This window comes from Mesocricetus auratus, unplaced genomic scaffold (assembly GCF_017639785.1).
Source record: "Mesocricetus auratus isolate SY011 unplaced genomic scaffold, BCM_Maur_2.0 Super-Scaffold_100008, whole genome shotgun sequence".
Lineage (NCBI taxonomy): Eukaryota > Metazoa > Chordata > Mammalia > Rodentia > Cricetidae > Mesocricetus > Mesocricetus auratus.
The window spans coordinates 53,128,699-53,148,898 of record NW_024429192.1 but is presented as its reverse complement, the minus strand read 5'-3'; the positions used below and the strand labels follow the sequence as shown (position 1 = coordinate 53,148,898).

At 46.2% G+C, this 20,200-nt stretch overlaps 2 protein-coding genes across 5 annotated transcripts in view; one reads left to right on the top strand and one right to left on the bottom strand.

Moving 5' to 3' along the window:
* The window catches only part of Popdc2 (popeye domain containing 2), a 44,585-nt gene extending 31,781 nt beyond the window's left edge, over window positions 1–12,804 (top strand). The window contains exons 4-5 of one of the 2 annotated variants that reach the window (XR_005878926.1): window positions 4,474–7,470; window positions 11,981–12,804. The gene's annotated coding sequence lies outside the window, so the exon portion shown is untranslated. Of the gene's footprint in view, window positions 1–4,473; window positions 7,476–11,980 lie in introns of both variants that reach the window. The other variant, XR_005878925.1, reaches the window with a different exon arrangement.
* Pla1a (phospholipase A1 member A) overlaps window positions 1–20,200 on the bottom strand; it is a 32,654-nt gene that overhangs the window by 1,474 nt on the left and 10,980 nt on the right. For 2 of the 3 annotated variants that reach the window (XM_040750818.1, XM_005071496.4), the window contains exons 2-9: window positions 18,216–18,417; window positions 15,131–15,308; window positions 14,567–14,675; window positions 13,808–13,909; window positions 11,582–11,671; window positions 8,660–8,827; window positions 6,753–6,842; window positions 2,389–2,497 (exon numbers count right to left, since the gene is read on the bottom strand). In XM_040750818.1, the coding sequence (XP_040606752.1) occupies window positions 2,389–2,497; window positions 6,753–6,842; window positions 8,660–8,827; window positions 11,582–11,671; window positions 13,808–13,909; window positions 14,567–14,675; window positions 15,131–15,308; window positions 18,216–18,417 (1,048 nt within the window). Of the gene's footprint in view, window positions 1–2,384; window positions 2,498–6,752; window positions 6,843–8,659; window positions 8,828–11,581; window positions 11,672–13,807; window positions 13,910–14,566; window positions 14,676–15,130; window positions 15,309–18,215; window positions 18,418–20,200 lie in introns of all 3 variants that reach the window. The other variant, XM_040750819.1, reaches the window with a different exon arrangement.

Genomic DNA, 20,200 nt, shown 5'->3' with positions numbered 1-20,200 from the left:
AAAGGTGCTGCATTCAGTTGTGCTGTAGGAGGAGCTGGCTGCCGGGGGCCTGGGGCATGGGCAGTGGACTGTGTGCCTTCCCTCCTGGCCTCCTGCTCAGTGGAGGACTCCGAGAAAGAATTAGTGGGACAGGGTACATCTCCATGTCATAGGAAGCTGGGTCCTGCTTCCCTAGCCCGGTTTCCTTTTTCTACCCTGTTTTACCGAGTGATACTGTCTTCTTGGTGTGTTTTCCTCATCCAGAACTAGGCACACAATTTGTGTCCTCGTTTTCCAGGAAGATTTTATTTAAGTACACAAAAGCCACCCCTGATCAGAGCATTTTATAATATGTCAGAGGAAAACAGGATTGACTGCTCCCTTTAAGAAACTGCTTATATCAAAGGCCTTAGAAACTATAAGGAATAGGAAAGCTGCTTTGTGTGGGTGGCTTGGCCTGGGTAAATTCTCCAACTAAAAGGAAATCTTGGGGTTTTACAAAACAATAGAAAGTAGGGAAAGAACATGCTTCTTCCTGGAATGCATCCTTCTAATTTCTGAGATTTTAATTTTTTTAAGTAAGTGAAGGTTAAAGGAAATGCATCCGGGGTCCTTCTTCAAGAGTCACGCATCTTCCTTTGGGAGTGAAGGCTAGCCACCTGTGAGGGCCAGTGAAGGCCTTGGGTGGGGCTTGTGCCCAGAGAGCCTCCAGTGACTGGTGGGGGGGGGAGCATTACTTTCAAGTCTCTCTAGAAAACTCTAGAAGATCCAATGTGCCCAGAGAGCCTCCAGTGACCAGTGGGGGGGAGCATTACTTTCAAGTCTCTCTAGAAAGCTCTAGAAGATCCAATGTGTCCATGGCACAATCCCGCTAGAGACAAAGGAAAGCCATTCTGGAAGCAATGCAACTTTGAACAGATGCAGTGCCAAGTCCTCAGCTTGCTGGACCCACCACAATCTACAAATTGCCACCAGTATCTGCAGATTCATGTGGCAGTGTGACCCGGAGGGGCCAGAATTTGCAGATAGAACAGTGTCCAGTGGCAGAATGTCTGGGAGCTCAGTAGAAGTGATCTCTTCCCAGTGGAACTTGTCTTCTCTCATAGCACAGTTGAGCAAGGCAGCCTGACAATGTTCCCCAATGCCAACTTGGTGACTCTCCTGTGTAAAATCCCCAAGGGCTCTCCTCTCAGGGCAGAAACCACGATCTCTGATGTGTCCTTCCAAGCCTCCCCAGCCTTCTCTTGTCCCACATCCCACACCTTGGCTTTCTCTTCCAGGCACACCTATGTGACCATTTCTCACCAACTCACTCCTGAAAGTCCTTTGTTCCTCTTGTCAGACGCTGGGACCACTAAGGCGCTGTCTGTGTGCTCTCATAGCTGGACCAGGGAATGTTTAAAGGAGTGTGCGCTGGCCATTTCCCCATTTGTGCGCAGTCCACCCTGCAAACCTTTGTCTGCAGCTACTTTGCTGGCAGATTCTGGTAGCGTCTGACCAGGGAAGCTGGCACAGGCCTCCAAAGGCCTCTGGGTTGGGCAGGACTTGTGGAAGGGTGACACTTCCTGTGAGGTTCTGGCTCCTGCTCAGCAGCCTCCACTATGATCAGGTTTTGTGGGAGTCAGTCTTTGGACTTTGCCAATTTACCTCTACTGTGGTAATCTCTCCCCTGCTTTCCCTGCCTCCATCTCCCTCAGCTTTCCCAGAGCAGTTGTAATTAGTTTATTCTGTCACATCCCTTTTGGGGTCTCTTCTGCATCAGCTCTGGTTTCCTGACTGGAACCTGAGAGAACCAGTGGTATGACAGGCAGTTTGCTGCTGGCTTGTAACTTAACCCGATTGCTTTTTAAATAAACATAGACCCTTGTTCCCAACTTCCCATCCCCTGCCAGCCTTGGAACCCCCTGAATTTATAGTTCTTTGATCTCTAGATCCAAGCCAAATCTGCCCCCAGAGGAATGGAAATGATTGGCTTTGGTTCCATTCACTTGTACTTTAACTGGCCTTCTGCGTTGGGTTTCTTCAGGCAACTGACCCAATCCCACTATTCCTCCATGGAGTGGCTTCTCGGGCCCTGGTCACCCCTGCAGAGATTGTGACTGAGGCTCTCCTTCCCGTTTATCTCCCTAATACAATTCTGCCTGGATCCCTGAGCATCGTTTCCTACCCAGAACTGGATTACTACATGCTAATCACCTTTGGGGATGTCCACTAGTCTTGCTTGTTAGCATCTGATCCACTGTGCTAATCTGTGGTACTGATCCCAAACCTACAGTTGGTATCTGTGGTCTATAGTGGGCACTGTCCCCAGCTTGGTGAGCTAGTCCCAGCCTTCAGCAAACACACTGTGCTAGACTTGGAGCATAAACACATGAAAGAGGGACTTAGTCACATGGGACACTTACGTACATGGTGATCGTGACTGAGGAAGTAATATTGCTGCTAAGAAAGGTGACCTCGATGCTGGTATCCTTTTTTCTCTTCTCCTTCAAATGAAACTCCACAAGGCTGTGATGCACTAGGAAACCAGAGTACAGCAAAGGCTTGGCAGACAGCACAGGTGCCAGAGGGAAAAGCCCCACAGAGCAGTGGCATGTTTGGGATGCTCTACCTCCAAGGCATTTTGGGAGACACAGGTTACTGGTTATTGAAAAGTTTCTACACCCCAATAAGCCTCTCCCCCAATGCAGCAATCCAAATCAGACCAAACCAAACAGAATTAGAAAAAGCCCACATTTAATGGATATAGCACTCCCGGGTGGCTTTTCAGCCCCCCAGAGACAGGAAAGGGAGACTGGAAAACCAGGAGTCTGTTTTCTGGAGGACAGTTTAAATACCCTGTGGGAGTGGTCTTGAGCATCTCTGGGGGAGGGGCCATCATTGGGCAGGCTTTCTGAGATGCAGCAAGGTTTGGAGGGAGATGGGGGAGGGAAGCTTGGGTAGAACCTCCACCATAGCATCCCAGACTCTTTGGGTAGACGGATGCCAGTGACTGGGGCAAAGATTTTATCATAACAGTTATCTCGGATCCTCTAGTTCTTCAAGTGTGAACTTCCTAGCGAGTAAGTAGTTATCCCACTGGCCGGAGTGAGAACTGAGTGGATCAATATATACAAAGTCCTAAGGACAATGTCCTCCCCTAGGGAACACTCAAAAAGCATTAGTTTTTATTATTGCTTGTCATGCAAGAGTGCTTCACTCCTCCCTGTTTGGTGACCTTTTTGCAGTCACACAATGTTCATAGAATTGCAATGGAATTTATTTAGTGTGTGTGTGCCATATAGTGCAGGTGGAGATCAGGTGACAGCTTGCAGTAATTGATTCTCCCCTTTCTCCATCTGGGCCTTGGGGAATAAACCTAGGTCATCCCACTCAGCAATAGCTGCATTTACCTACCAACCCATCTTGATGCAGTAATGTAATCTTGAGACTGTCAAAGAGGAATCATCACTTGTTTGAATGTCTGTAGCCCCTCCTAAAGTCATATTTAAACTTCATCCCTGGGGAGACGGCCAAGCGCTTGATGTGAACGCATAAGGACCTTCGTTTGCCCCCCAGAACCCACACAAAAAGCAGGGTGTGGCAGCACTTGCCAGAAACCCCACTGCTGAGGGGGTAGGGTGGAGGATGGGGACATGGGACAGGCAGATCCCAGATCTTGCTGATGTGCTGTTAGCCAATCAGGTTCAACCAGAGCCCCAGAACCTTCCTGAATAGATCAGTACCTCATAAAAGGGACAAAAGGACATAGCTAGGGACCTTTGGGCCCTCCTGCCCTCTGTTATGTAAAGACCCAGTGACAGCAGCAAGATGCCATCCTGGAAGCAAAGAGAACAGTCCTCAGACACCAGATGCCAGCGTCCTGACCTTGGCTTTCCTAGTCTCTCCAGAAGACTGAGAAAGTAGACTTTCTGTTCTCTGTAATGTCACTAACACATTTTTTTCTCTTTATTAAGGGGTAGAAGTAGCTGGTAGCATTTTGCAGTTACTTTGGTCTCCATTGTTTGCCCTGGCCCCTTTCATAACGGGAACATAGTCAGAGATGCAATCCTTCCCCCTTCCCCCACCTGTACGTTTTCATCCGCCTGTTGGGGAAGTAACCAATGTGTACAGCTACTGAGGCTTAAGTTAGAGAAGTGCTGGGGTCTGTCTGAGCCTGGCAGGCTCAGTAACAGACTCATTGACAAGTGCCAACAAACTAAGAACTCAAGAGACAAAAGAACATGCAATCCTGTCCCCTCTGAAGGGAAAAGCACTCAGTGTCACACGGCTTCTATCTGTCAGTTGATTACTATGCGGGTTGTGAATTGTCATGGAATGGGTAAGGTTTCTGAATAGGAGTAGGTATCTGTGACAGAAAAAGTTAGCCGACTTAGGAAAACTTCAGGAATGCAATTCCTCGGGTTGAGTTTAACATACGGTATGTCATCTCTTTCTATGTTTGCCAAGACATTTTCTAAAGGTTCTGTTTCTCTGTTCTCTGTGCTGCCCTAGAAACCCAAGGAGAGCCAGGACTGTTGTTGGGTGGACCGGAACTGGCAGTGAAACAAAACGGCACAGGTGACTCAGAGAGCGGCACACTGAGCCCTGAGTGAGTGGTCAGGATGCAGGAACCTAAGGCCAGGCCCTGATGCTGACAGGCTGTGCCATCGCCTCTAAGTCACTGGACCTCTTTATCGCTCGATTGCTTTGCCTGACAATGGTGAAGACCTGATGAAGTGAAAAACCATTCTACAAGAGAAAACTAATACTGTTTGTAAAAGCATTATTTGGTAGACGATCAGCCCTTGCTGGCACATGCCTGGCAGAAATCAAGGAGAGGGGGTGACAACCGTCCTGAAGAGCACTGCTGGAAGCAGGCTAAGAGGAGAGCTTCGTGTGGGAGTGCAGCTCCGTGATGCCCGGCGAGTGTCTGGGGACACTGAACGGGCTCCTGGCTCCATCAAAGCCCAGTTAAATGAGCACAGACTTGGCCTAGGGGAAGGATAGTACTCTGCATCTGTCCTTAGAAAGGAAGGCTCAGAGTTTGGGAGCAAGAAGGTTTCCTATGTCCCTCTGTGGTGCTTGAACGGATAGGAGTGTGTTTCTGGGGGTGTAAGGGAGAGGGATTCACAACAAATGTGAAACTAGAAATGTACAGCTCTGTGGCAGCCTCAGCAGGCATCTTTAAAAGGCCCAGAACCTCCAAGCTTCCCCGGGCTTCCCTCACCAGTATATTCTTAGCTACGCAGACACAGAGGAGCCTGTTTGAGTTGCTGCCAGCCTGCCCTGACTAGAATGAGAAGTCAGGACATCTGGCCTCAGAAGCACAGTCCCGGCCACTCCACACCACGCCTTTCCTGCTGGCTCTGACGGCACTGTTGCCAGGAGAGTAACAAGAAGGAACAAGGAATCGAGTATGGTGGCGTGAGGGGACATGGAAAAGGGTCAGAAGACCTGATGTTGAATCCTGATTTCCTTGCCCAGATGTGTGCCTCAGATTCTGTCTCTCAGAAACTCTCATCATGAAAATCCCACCACTGACTGGGACCGCTTAGTTCCTCAGACACAGCTCTATCCACAAAGCTCAAAACATCCCCAGCTGGGTCTCAAACTCTCTGGCCAAGGGAAGGGAATGATTAGGTACCCTACTCTGAGTCACCGTGCCACTGACTTCCTCTGCCCTAGTTTATCCTTACAATTGATTCTTGCATATGGGGACTATTATTGTTTCCATTCTCCACGGCAGGATATTGGGTTTCAGAAAGGTGAAGTGACTTGCTCCTAATTAGTCAACTGGAAAGCAGAGAGGCTGAGACTCAAAACCGGTCTGTGTGGCCACAGAGTCTGAGCCTTTAGTCCCAAATCACATGGCACTGGGCCTTTCCAGTCAATGGAAGGCTGTGGCCACTAAGATCTCTCCAATAATGCAGCACACATTAATGAGAAAATCAGCTCAAATTGAGGTGACTGTATAATTTATCATCCAAAGTAGCTTTTTTTGTCCTATGCATGCCATAGAGAAGACAGAAGGGCCCCAAGACATTGAACACAAACCAGTCACCCCAGTGAAGCTATAGATAACATGGGAAGAGCACTGGCTTAGTGTGTAATGGGTTTCATGGATTTCAAGACTATTGTTTTAATTTTGCATCTTTTATAATCATTGGCATCTTAGCTTCAAGGAAACGCAGTGAGTAGTATCTGTGAACAGCTGGATTGTGTCTAGAAGGGGGCAGGAGTTATGAATTCCTCAGGGGTTCTGACCCAGGAGGTGCTGCTGGGGTGAGAGGTATGTGGTGTGGGCACCAGGAGGGGGAAAGAAATGGAGAGGATGGATGGGTCAGGTATCCCAGAGCAAGGGGACCCCTAGGAAGGAGACAAACACCTTCCTCCCTTTGTTCCTCCCTCCATCCCTCCCTTCCTTTCTTTCATTTTGAGACAGGGTTTCTCTGTGTAGCAATGGCTGTTCTAAAACTCACTCTGTAGACCAGACTGCTCTCAAACTCAGAGGTTTGCCTGCCTCTGCCTTCCGAGTGCTAGGATTAAAGGTGTGCTCTATCATAACCATCTGGGCACAAATTTCAAGGGGGAGAGGAAGAGGGTCCTCACTGCAAGGACACTGCTTGGATTCATTCTCACAGTTCTGGTTCTGCCTGAGACAACCTCCCAGGATATCTCCTCCCAAACCCATCGCCTCCTATCTGGACTCCTACACTGGGCCAGATGCAACCCTTGTGGGAAGCCTGGACATCTCCTACTAGCACAGCTGTACCTTTTTCCTCCCTACTCACCACAGTATGGGGCCCTGGACGTAGTCAGGAGATACACTTTCACTTCCTTGGGGAGTGGCTCAATCTTGACACCGCCTAGTTCCACCAGTCCTGGAAATAAAGAAGCAAAGGTGACACAGTTCTGAGAAGGCCATTTCTAGGACCCAGAGTCTCCAGTCAGGTGTGGATTCACGTATGCATTCTGTGTTCCGTAGATTCTTGACTGTACATATGACAAGTCCCAAGAGACACATGAAGTCCTAGGCTGTAAACACGGAAGTCAACAGGAAGTGCATTCTTCAAGTTGTTCCACACATTCGCTTATTTTCTTTTAAAATGTATTTATTTGTTGTTTTGTGGGGGTGTGGGGAGGAGCCAGGGGACCTTGCATGCTATAACACACACCTGGAGGTAAGAAAACAGCTTATGGTAGATAGCAACTCTCTCATTCCATTGTGTGGATCCTGGGGGTGGAATTCAGGCTTTCAGGTTTGACGGCAAGAGCCTGGCTGCTGAGCCATCTCGCTGCCCTCTTTTAACTCATTCATGGTAGATAATTGTAAGAATCGCAGTGTTTTGTGTCTAACTTGCAAACCGATTCATGCCATAGTTGCTTTGGCAGCATCTGTATCCTGTCGCTTTGAAGACTGGAAGATGGCAGTTGGATAGAATGTGCTCAGAGATGAGGTCAAGTTAGGACAAGGACCCGCAGGGTGGAGAACCTTGGATAGCACACTCGGTAAGGTACGTGGCCAACATCTGTGAGGTTCAGTGTGAAGGAAAGTGGAGAGAAAAGCTGGGCAGACAGTGGGAGATAGTTGTTAAACTGCTTGGCCCATCACCTCAGAAGAGAGGACAGACATTTGTCCACGAAGGAGGAAGCAATGCTGGTGTGTGTTGTTATGGGGCACTATCTGCCTTTCACATTTTCTCAAGCTGGCACCATGTCACCAAATGAGCAGTGGAAAGCTGCTGTGTTCTGAGTGGCAGCCAGGGATGGTGGGGAGTAGAAAACTGGAAATAGGAAAGAGCCATTTTTTTTCCTAGAGTTTTCCCCCTAGTATGTGAGATGCAGTGGTCCCCACAGGTGGGTAGGGGCCTGATCCCTCAGCCTCCTTAAAGTCTTTCCCCCAGACTGGCCTGGATCATGCAGAAACATACTGGAGCTGCCTAGTAATGAGTTACTGCCCCATCCCAGATGTCATGTGACCACCACAATCTCGCACTTCTAAAAACGACCTGTGTGCAGTTCTGGAGAATATGTACCAGGCACACACAGAGCAAACATGACATTAGGGCGCACATACAAGGTGATGGGGGACAGCAAACGCCAATTGCCATCTTCCAGGTGAGAGCACCTCATGGGTTAGTTTTTTGTTTTTTTACAGATAGACAGACTTTTGGCCATTGGTCAGCGGTGCTCTGACAGTGTGGTTGTCTAAACAGGGCGTGCACAATCACAGCACCTGTCCACATGCCAACACGATAGGGGAAATTGTACAAGGCCCCAACCCTGGGTAAAGAATGACAGGTAATCAATGGCCGAGAAAGGGAGAATCATTCTTCTTCAAGGATGAACTTGATAGGTTATTCAATCCCAAGTGGTCAGTCCTAAACATGCATACATAAAAGTAGCACTAGATGGACGTGCGTGTGTGTGTGTGTGTGTGTGTGTGTGTGTAGAGAGAGAGAGAGAGAGAGAGAGAGAGAGAGAGAGAGAGAGAGAATAACAATTATAGAAGAGGTTTTGAACTTGAGAAGGAGGGGGAGGCATCGGAGTGGGGAGAGGAATGGATGAAAATGATGTTAATACAGCACTCGTATGTGAAATGCTAGTGAAAACAATTTAAACTATTTAAAAAACAAAAGAGGTAGCAAATGGTTTGTCCCATACATTGCCAAGGGAAGCGAAGGGAATGAGGTCTCACCAATGCTCGGACAGGAGAGCAGGAATGGGTTAAAGCAATCCAGACAGTCTCCAGCCAGGAAGGCCTTGTAGCTGGCACAGGGAAAGGCCATCAGTGGGCAGGAGTTCTCCAGAGCGCTGATGTAGAGATGTACAGCCCTCATGTGATCACAGATCAGGTAACTGTAACCTGAGAGGAGCCAAAAAAAAAAAAAAACCACATCAATGTTTCAGTCCAGACCAGTGGAAACTCCCTTGCTGCAACTTACTATAACTCTACTGGACTTTATAGCACAGAACCCTATGAATAGATGGGCTGTCCCCTGAGCCACACTTTAGGAACATTAACAGACATGGTTACCTCAATCTCTCTTTCACTTTTAGTTGTCTTGAGAAGCTTAGCCTGCCAAGACAATTGATTTGATCTGAGATTGAGTCTTGTATGACCAGGCAAACTCTGGAAAAGTAGGCACGCATAGAGCTGGGGTGCCACCTCTACAGCTGAGCTAGTTGTCTCTGCTTGTCTATCTTACTCACCAACACCCACAGGACAGTTTTTGCTCTCAGCAAAGAGATAGTCTAGAGCAGTGGCTCCCAGCCTCCTTGGTGCTGCCAGCCTTTAATACAGTTCCTCATGTTGTGGTGACCCCTGACCACACAATTATTTTTGTTGCTTACTTCATAGCTCTAGTTTTACTACTTCTATGAATCATAATGTAAACATCTGATATTTCTGATGGTCTTAAGTGACCCCCGTGAAGTAGTGCAACTTCTTCATATTGTTCACATTCACCACCATGAAAGAGTTGTTCAACTCCTAAGGGGGTCACAACCCACACATTGAGAACCCCTGGCCTAGAGTCAGTCTTTTGAATTATATGTGCTGTAACTCATCTGGCCCAGTAACTGATCTAAAGAACTTTCCAAGAATCCCAATTACCCCAACTTGGTTTTATTGTGGTTATTTACTATTATTTATTTATTTATTTATATTTTATGTGAAGGTGTCAGATCTTGGAGTTAGACATTTGTGAGCTGCAACGTCGATGCTGGGAATTAAACCCGGGTCCTCTGGAAGAGCAGCCAGTGACCTTAACCACTGAGACATCTCTCCAGCCCCGATTATTTACTATTTAAAAGCTACAACCACACTTATGCGTGCAACACTCACACAAGCATGCCACAATCTACATGAGGCTGGAGCTAATAGGTGAGGAGTAAGCCACTGCTATAGGATCCTGGGATCATTTGACCCCCTACACCATGGAACTCTCTCTTGGACTGACAATTAAGGATAGACTGTGTTCACATTCCTTTCTTCTGTGGTTTGGATATTTTTCTACTGCCAAACTCCTTCTACATCCATCCACCAGGGAACTGAGACACTCTAGCTGCCCCCTTCTCAAACTGCATTATAAAGAAATGGAAAGTAGCTAACTAAAATGTCACTTCTAAAAACACTGAAACCAAACCACCCCTCCTGATCGAAGTGCTGAAATGTATTAAAGTTTTCCAAGAAGCGCATGTTTGAAAAACTAGTCAATCTGATGGGGCGTTAGTGGTGCACACCTTTAATCTCAACACTTGGGAGGCAGAGGCAGGTGGATCTCTGAGTTTGAGGCCAGCCTGGTCTACAGAGTGAGTACCAGGATAGGCTCCAAAGCTACACAGAGAAACTCTGTCTTGAAAAACAAAAAAACAAAACACAAGACAAAAAAAAACCAAACTAGGTAAAAAAGATTTATGATAAAACTGTCAAGAATCCTTAAAATAGAGCCAGGTATGACAGTGGTGTAGGAGGACAGCTGGAGTTTGAGGTCAGCTTGGACTATAGCATGAGACATTGCTTCAAAAAGCAAACAAAAGAATCCTTAAACTATTAAGAATTTGGTGAAATAAGAGACTACTACAAGCCGGGCGTTGGTGGTGCATGCTTTTAATCCCAGCACTCAGGAAGCAGAGGCAGGCAGATCTCTGTGAGTTCAAGGCCAGCCTGGTCTACAGAGCGAGTTCCAGGACAGCCTCTAAAACAATACAGAGAAACCCTGTCTCGAAAAACACCAAAGAGAGAGAGAGAGAGAGAGAGAGAGAGAGAGAGAGACTACTACAAACATACAGAAATCAGCATTTACTATTTCTTAACAAAATGCCAATATATTGATTTTAATCATGAGAAAAATATAAGGCTGAACAATCTTTGGTTCTTAACTTTTGACAGATTTAGTATTATTTAAAATGGATATTAAATACATCTGTTATCTAAATACACTGATAATTTAAAATAAAAAGACATGATAAATATTTTTAAAAAGGTAATTCCAGAATATATTTAGGAGAGAATATGTTTGAAAATTAATCTTTAAGAACATTTTGGAGGCTGGATATAACAGTGCACGCCTCTAATCCCACACAAGGGAAGCAGAGGTAGGTAGATCTTTGTGAGTTCCGAGGACAGCCAGATCTACATATCAAGTTCCAGGACAGTCAGGACTGCATAAAGAGACCCTGTCTCAAAACAAAGACCAAAAAAGGAAAAAAAGAAAAAGAGAAGTAACAGTACAGTGTTGGGCAAAGTGACCCTTTGGCCATGCAGTTCTGGTCTGATGGCTTGCTTCTGCGTAGCTCCATTCTGAAGAGCATAGCTTCTGTGACCTTCCCACAGGTCAGGGAAGGAATAGGGTATTGGTCTGATCGATGGTAGATCTTGGCAGGGCCTAACATAAAATGGGATGACATCACAAACGTGAGGCCAGCTTCCAGTATCAGAGGCAACTCTCCAGAATTCATGGGCTCCAAAGATAACCAGTGTGTGCTAAGACACTGTAGAACATAGAGGGCACCGGCAGAAAGACCCCACGTGACCCGCACTGGCTGATCAGGGCGAAGATATGGTGAAATGCAGATTGTGGAGCCGCTAAATACTAACCCTCCCTGGCTTGCTGACCTGCGTGAAGAAACGTGGGACATCCAGGCTGGTCTTGACCTCCGTTGACAAAGTAGTCCACATGTCCCACAGGAATCCGGATACCCAAATCTGAAAGGGGCAGACCCCTGTTAGCTTCGAGCTTCAGAGCATACTTTCCCGGTCCCGCGGCAGGGTGGCTGGGAGTCAGTGTCCTCCTCACTCCAATGGGCTGTGCAACTTCACAAGGCAAACCACGCTGAGAGGAAGCACACTGTAGCTGGTTTATAGGGTACCCAGATATGCCCAATAAAATCAATAAGATACACCTTCCTTTCCCATCACATTTGAACCACGTGGTTCTCTTTCCTGTTTCTAGAACAAGCCAAGCGCCAGTCCATATCCAGCCCTTACTCCCTCCATCTTTCCACCTTTTCCTAGCTCTTCCCAAGCCGGGTTGATTCTCCTCTGCGGAGCCTTGCCTGAAGAACAGATACTGCTCAAGCGTGCTGTTGAAGCAGACCCTCTCCGAAGTTACCCCCATCACACCCTTTTCTACACAACGTGTAATGACCACGTGCATGCGATAGGACAGTCTGTAATCTGGTGTTTCCTCGGATGAAGCCTTCAGGTTTTTTCCTGCCCTTTTTTGTTGTTGTTTTCCTTCTGAGTCCTTGACGCCTACCACAATATCTGACTACTAGGAGTGACTAGTAAATAGTTATTGAATGACTAAATGAACAGATGCCTAACTGCAAGTCTTTCCTCATTATTGTGATCTGGGGACTGGCTACCTAGCTCAGTAAACACCAACTGAATAAGCAGAGTTATTATTTTTAGTTCCATACACAAGAGGCTCAAGTTCAAAAGGCCAAAGAGGCCTAAGCCAGGGAACTATGAATCTAACATGAAACATATTTAATAAGTTTGGGGATGGAGGAGTTCTACTTCGTCTTTAAATTTTGTTTTTTATATGAAAACAGTGGTTCATTTTTTATTATGGTAAGATACACACAGCAAATGTTACCATCTTATTTTTTAAGTAGACAACTCAGTGCCTTTACTGATTGTCTAAATTTACGCTGAGAAGTCATCACCTCCTTGTATTGACATTTATCCTAAACAATTGAAACTGTATTTTAAGCACCAACTCCTCATTTCTCCTCCCTCATTCTCTGTCAACCATGAATGTGATTTCTCTTAAGTAAAGGACTTACCTTTGTCATGAGCAAATAAATAAGCCTAGCATAGCCAGGCTTGTGGAATATTGGTGTAGATCTGTGTGGTGAAGGTAGGAGCAGGGGTTGGACAATATCACTGAATGGGCTTCTTTATGCTTTGTGTTTGGACACTAGAAGGCTTTTGACATAAGAGGATGAGACACACATGTTTTTCTCCCTTGAGTCGTAAGCCCTTTTGGTCTAGAAGAGCAGTTGTTTCTCTTGTTCATGGCAATAACATTGAGCACAGTGCACACCATGGGGACATTTTATTTCTGGTAGAAATGGGGATGGTTGTTGCCCTCCTTTCCCAGGTGGTCAGAAAGACAAGTTGGACTGAGTGTTGAGGTGAGCTTTCCTGTGTGTCTGAATATTGGAAGGGGGATTCTCCCTCTTGACCTAAGACAGGGCTTGTCCTCTGGGGAAAAGGGAAATCCTGACTGGCCTGTGTGTCTGGGGAGTGGAATACCCCCGTCCTTAGGGGCCAGACACATAGAACCTAAAAAAGCAGCGTGATTTTCCCATATGTCATTCAGTCAGCGATGCCCATCAGAGCAGGGTTTGGTGTTGAATCAGTGAGATTACCAAACAAACAATTTTGGTTCACGAGTGAGAGTCCTCCTGCCCACTGGTAGCTTAAAATAAAACTACTAATATCTATGGTCACAACGACGATGACAATGATATCCAAAGAATGATCTCAGAGCTGGAGGAGACATTCAAAATCATCCTGAGGGCCGGGCGTTGGTGGCACACGCCTTTAATCCCAGCACTCGGGAGGCAGAGGCAGGCGGATCTCTGTGAGTTCGAGGCCAGCCTGGTCTACAAAGTGAGTTCCAGGACAGCCTCCAAAGCCACAGAGAAACCCTGTCTCGAAAAACAAAAAAAAAAACAAAAAAAAAACCCAAAATCATCCTGATACATTCCTCACCATTAAACAGAAGCTCTGCCAGGAGCAGGGACTCTCTGGCCAGGGCCATACTACTAGGAATGTCCTTGTCCCTACCCATGTGCTTTCCCTCATCCCAGACAAATCACCCCAGCTCACAGTCAGTGTCTGTGTGGATGGCTTCCACAAAGAGGGCATCTCCAGCATCCAAGCGTTCCTCCAGGCTGGCTCTGGTGTACTCTGGTCCAGCAGGATCTAGACCTATAAAGACAGACTGCTATTATGATTCTTTTTCCTCTCAACTCCCAGACACACCATGGACATAGAACCATCCACCCAGGACCAAGGGTTGGAAGAAGCAGCCCAGGACCTCTTTACCCAGGAAACCCAGGTATCTGTGGTGGTCTGTTGTGGTCCCCTTTCAATGGCAGTTTTCTGGCCCTAAAATGAACATAACATTACCACCAATTTGTCAAAACCAGTGACAACTGGTTTCATCCCATAGGGCCTTTCTGGAGGGTCTATGGTACCTGATTCAAAGTTGTCCAATTGAAGGACCAAGAAGGTAGGGTATTTACCAGGCAGCCCCCATCCTTACTGACTGAGAATGATGACTGAATTGTAAAGTCCTCTGTCTATGCAGGTAAACACTGTATGAGTGTGATTTCCACACTGAATCCCAATTATGACTTATTACAACCCATTTTATTGGTATATGCACTGAAGTTTGGAAACAAATACATGTGCTCTTATAATGACACTATTTTATGCAAACAATAGATCCATTTTAGTGGCAATAATGACTAGGTCGTATAGACGTGGACTCAACAACCTCTCTGTTCACTTCAGAAGAGTCTCTGAAGCAATCTCTCTCTGTCTTTAATGGCTGAAAGGAGAAGTAGAGAGAAATTTTTTTACCTGTGATCCGTCCCAACTGGCCTTTGTAGAAATGTCCCACCATGCCTCCAACATGAGCCCCCAGACTAACACCAATGATGTGAATTGAGGACTCAGACACACCCAGATCCTGGAATGAGCAATGGTAGACAGTGGGTTCTACTTGGGTTTCAGTGGCTTTCCCAAGGCTCCCAAAACCAAAGACCTTGGGCACCACACACCTACACACATTCTTCAGAACAAGGGAAGGACTCCCATCCATCAATCACTGTTCCATTTTGGGGGGGCTCTGCACCCCCCAGTTCCCTAACTTCAAAGTATGTATTGACCATGTCATTTCTTGGGAAGAACTACTAAATTTTGCCCTGTTGACATTCACTATTTGTTGTGCAATGGTATACTTTACAGAAGCCTGGGGAACTTGGGGGATTCAAGTGCCCTCCTGTCCACATCCCAAGAATCCAGCTCCAGATTTAAGATGAAAATCTACTAGGTCCCTGGATGGCTCTACTCCTGATCTCAAGGGGGAATCTTTTTCTTTCTGGATAGTCTGTACAAAACTAACCTGAACCTTTCTCTACCTACCAAAAGTTTGCTGAGGAATCGGGAGATCTCCAGGCTCAACTTGACCACATTCTCCACAGCAAAGAGGTAGTTGCCTGTAGAGCCATAAACCCAGTCCACTGCAATCACATTGGCATCTGTTGCCTGCAGGAGAGCTCTAATAAACTTGTCAATCCAAGAAGGCTTTGTTCCTAATGCCCTAGACATGAGTCAAAATGCAGAGGAATGTTACTTGCCAAATTGATTGATAGCCATTGATAGAAGCCCCAATTAGTTCCCAAACTAGAGGTCAAGACTAAGGACAGGCAGTCACGCAGTGCCTTGAGTAGAGGTCAACATCACTCCAGAGTCACCAGTATGTGCAGAAGCTTCATGTAAAATATCTAAAAGCGCCTCTTGGGGCTGGAGAGATGGCTCAGCAGTTAAGAGCACTGATTGTTCTTCCAGAGGTCCTGAGTTCAATTCCTGGCAACCACATGATGGCTTACAACCACCTTGAATGAGATCTGGTGTCCTCCCCTGGCATGCAGGCAGAAGACTGTATACACAATAAATAAAGAAAATATTTTTAAAAAATGAAAGCGCCTCTTGTTCCTTGAAGAATGTAGAACTCGGGCAGATTGCAGTCACACCTACCTTCAGTCTGTCCCTTTGTGCAAAGCTCTGCAGACTGCTTACACTTCTGTCTCTGTGCTATTGGAAAGATGGCTCTGTACCTTAGAGTTAAAATTGGTAGTCTGAATTCTCATTTTACTCTTTAAAACAATCTTCTTTTATTTTACATACAAACCCAGTTCCCCCTCCTCCCACTCCTCTGACCTTTCCCCCCCACCCTCCCATCCACTCCTCAGGGAGGGTCAGCCTCCCTTGGGGAGGCACAAAGTCTGTCATATCCTCTTGAGGCAGGATCAAGGCACTCCCACCCGTATCTAGGCTGCACAAGGTAATGTGCAGCATTATGTCTCCATAGGTAATGTGCTCCAAAGTCAGTTCATGCACTAGAGATAAGTCCTGGTCCCACTGCCAGTGGCCCCATAAACTGCCCAAGCCACCAACTGTCACCCACATTCAGGGGACTTGGTTTGTCCAACGCAGGTTCCCCAGCTATCACTTTGGAGTCTGAGCTTCCACTAACTCTGGTCAGCTGTTTCTGTGGGTTTCCCCAAAATGGTCTTGCCCCCTTTGCTCGTATTATCACTCCTCCCTCTCTTCCACTGGACTCTGGGAGCTCTGCCCAAGGCTTAACTGGATCTCTGCATCTGCTTCCATCAGTTACTACATAAAGGTTCTATTAAGACAATTAAAGTAGTCACCAATCTGATTACTGGGGAAGGCCAGTTCAGGCACCCTCTCCACTACTGCTTAGAGTCTTAGCTGGGGTCATCCTTGTGGATTACTGGGAATTTCTCAGTAAGCCATTATGGCTCCCTCTATCAAGGTATTCTTTCCGTGCTCTCTCTCTCTGTCCTCTCCCGAACCCAAGCATCCCGGTCCCTCATGTTTTCCTTCCCCTCCTCTCCTCCCCTTCTCACTTCCCTTCCACTTTCTCCACTCCCCACCACACTCCCGATTGACTCAGTTGATCTTGTCTATTTCCCCTTCCCAGGGTGACCCACGTATGTCTCTCTTTGGAAATCAGTATGGTGGTTTCTCATAAAATTGGGAATCAATCTACCTCAAGACCCAGCAATACCACTCCTGGACATACACACAGAGGCTGCACACTTATGACACAAGTACATTTGCTCAACTATGTTTATAGCAACATTATTCATAATAGGCAGAACCTGGAAACAACCTAGATGCCCCTCACCTGAAAAATGGGTAAAGAAAATTGGTGCATTTACACAATGGAGTATTACTCAATTGTTTAAAAAAAATGACACATTGCAGTTTTCAGGCAAATGGTTGGGACTAGAAAAAAACATCCTGAATGAGGTAACCCAGACCCAAAAAGACAAACATGGTATATACTGACTCATAAGTGGATATTATATATAAAGCAAAGGATAACCAGACTACAATCCATCATCTCTGAAAAGCTAAGTAACAAGGAGTACCCTAAGAGAGACAAAAATGAATTCTCGTTTTAAATGACAGGCTTTTAACATTGTGAGGCTTTCATTTCTCCATATACCCTTCTGTTCATTCACAACACGTTTATTGAGTAAAGGGTATGCTGGATGATTCCCTAGATATGAAGACAAGTCCCTGACCGTCTAGAACCTATAGTTTAAGACTTTTCTAGAAAGATACTGCTAGGAAAGCTTTCAGAAAGCTCTCCTAACAGTGTGGAAAGACATCCCAGCTCCTGTTGTGGGACACTGCGAGCATGCTCAGAAGGAGACAGGAGTACAGATGGGGCATGGAAGTGAACTGTCTGATAACTGCTCGGGTTCCATCAGTCTTCCCTGGGCTGGAGAGTGACAACTAAGGGGAGATGTGACTGCGCCCTGCAGTCTCCTTTTCCCTTTCTTCTCAGAAACTTCCTCTGATTTTTGTCTTGTCAGTGGGCTTGGGGAGGGGGGATGTTTGAAAGAAGGACTGTGATTGAATTGGACAGTAGAGTACCAGAAACTGCAAAACTGTCAAGCTTCTGAGAAATGCTAACCCATAGGTGTGATGGAAATAATACCATAAACAAAAGTTTCTTCAGTAATAAAATCATGGAAAAAAGTGAAGAAAAAAAGAGGAAATAAAACCATGGGCGAAAAGTACCATGTTGTTATCCTCAAGTGGCTGCGTAAAACCTGTGACCTCATTTTCCAAGATGAATCATGCTGTACAACCACACTTTGGGGATAACAGCACAGATTTTTGCCCAAGAACCATGGAGACTATTCCTACACCTTCCTCTTTAATCCAGATATGGAAACCGGAATGACTTTTCCAGGGTCAGGAAGATTAGTAGAGGCTTAATGGTGTTCTTGCAAGGATGAGAAGCATAATGTGTGCAAAGTATGCCAAGATGACATAGCGTCAAGGACATGAATGATGCAGCACGTGACTGGCAGTAAATCCACGCCTCCTCATGCTCTGCACAATCTTCCCACGGCATGATGGTCTCTTTGCTTCTTAGCGGAGAAGATTGGCTACTTAGTCTCACCTGAATCCATGAATAATTAGTTTGGTTCCCAGACTGACATTAAACTCAGAGTTTCGGATGTCACTGCTTTCTTCCACCAGCTGCCCACAGCTAGGGACCGAAGGGGTGAAGAGGAGAAACTGGACTTTGAGGTTGGTGCCTCGGAGGAGGCCAGCATTCTGGAAGTCAGTGCACTTTGGCTGGGTAGTAGGAGGTACATTCCCTGGAGGAAACAAAGCCAAAGAGCATTCAGAGTGTGGCCACCTCTTTTTAGCAGGACGGCAATGTTCTGGAAGGAAGAAAGAAACAAAGAAACGGGAGCTGAGGCGTGTTGTGAGTCAGCTAGCCCCATGATGAATCACCTGTTTGTCAAAAGCTGCACCAATTCTGTAAGAAAAATCTGTGCACAAGTTTCATGTCTCGGAGTGAAACACCAGAGAAGAGTATGAATATTGCTCAAACAGAGCACATTAAAGACCATCGTGAAGCAGCTGCTGTGGAACTGAGGGAAGTGGCCTGTGAGGTTAGTCTTGTCAACTTGACTGGATTTAGAACTTCCTAGCAAGCACACTCTCTGGGTGTGACTCTAAGGTGTCTTCAGAGGGGATTAGCTGAGGAGGGAGCACTTTCCCACAAACCAGGATCCCAGACACAAACCAGGAATTGATGTAGCCAATTCCTTCCAAATAGCCAATTCCTCATCACTCCAGTGACCAAGCCCATTCTGAGTGCAGCAACCTCCTCAGTCTGTGGTTCGAGCACCCACAGCAGATGAGAATGATGTCTGCCTAGTCTACTTCACCTGCCTTTCCTGGCCTCTGGCATTAATTACTTTTCTTTTCCGAGCACTTCCTTTCCCACCCCCTCCCATTTTGTTTTTAGCAGCACTGGAGATTGACCCTAGGGGTTAGGTAAGTCCTCTACCACTGAACTAGAACCCTAGCCCTAATCGGTTTTTTAAGACAGGATCTTCTTACAGGCTTCCACAGTGACCTCAAATTCCTGAGCTTCTTGCCTCAGCTTCCTTAACACTGGGATTAGAGACATGTGTCACCACATCTGGAAGAACTAAATCCTTTCAAAGAGGCGTAGTATGTTCCCTCAGTAAGTACTATGCCTGAGTATAACTGTGGTTCCGCTATCCCACATACAAACCTTTTATGTCCCCAAGTTGGCAGTACTGAGAGGTATAGTGGCCCATTAAGAAGTGGAGCCTAAACCGGGCGGTGGTGGCGCACACCTTTAATCCCAGCACTCGGGAGGCAGAGGCAGGCGGATCTCTGTGAGTTCGAGGCCGGGCTGGACCGGCAGCCTCCAAAACAATACAGAGAAACCCTGTCTGGTAAAACCAAAAAGGAAAAAAAAAAAAAAAAGAAGTGGAGCCTACCCAAGTGTGTGGCACACAGTAATTCTGCCACTTGGAAAGCAGACAGAAGGATTTGAATCTTGGGGCTAGACTGGGCTGCATAGCAAATGCAGGTCAGCCTGGGCTAATTGCAGGTCAGCCTGGGCTAACCCCTGTCTCAAGACACAAAGACTGGGAAGGTAGGTGGAGCACTTATACAAGGCTTATGTTTGATCTGCTGTACTGAATAAAGTGAGGCCGAGTGAGGTCATTGGCTCGCTGTACATATGCCTTAAAGGAGGTGGTAGGACCTCAGACTCTTTATTTAACTCTTCAGATGCCTGACCTGATATATGACATTTTCCTCCTATATATGCTTCCATCATAGCATTCCATTCAAAGAAGAGGCCAGCCCAGTGGGGCTGCTTGATCTTGAACTTTCACTTCCAAAACTAAATAAACTTGAGCTAAATAACACTTACTTCTTTTAAAGTTAGCTGCATCAGGTATTTTGTTGTAGAAATAAAAAAAACTGATTAATACAGCCAGCCCCTGAAATCCCCAAAGATCACTCAGAAATGCTATCTAAATAAATATCAAAATTAGAGACCAATGACACAATGTATTTTAAAATATATGGGAAATATAAAAACACTCTTAA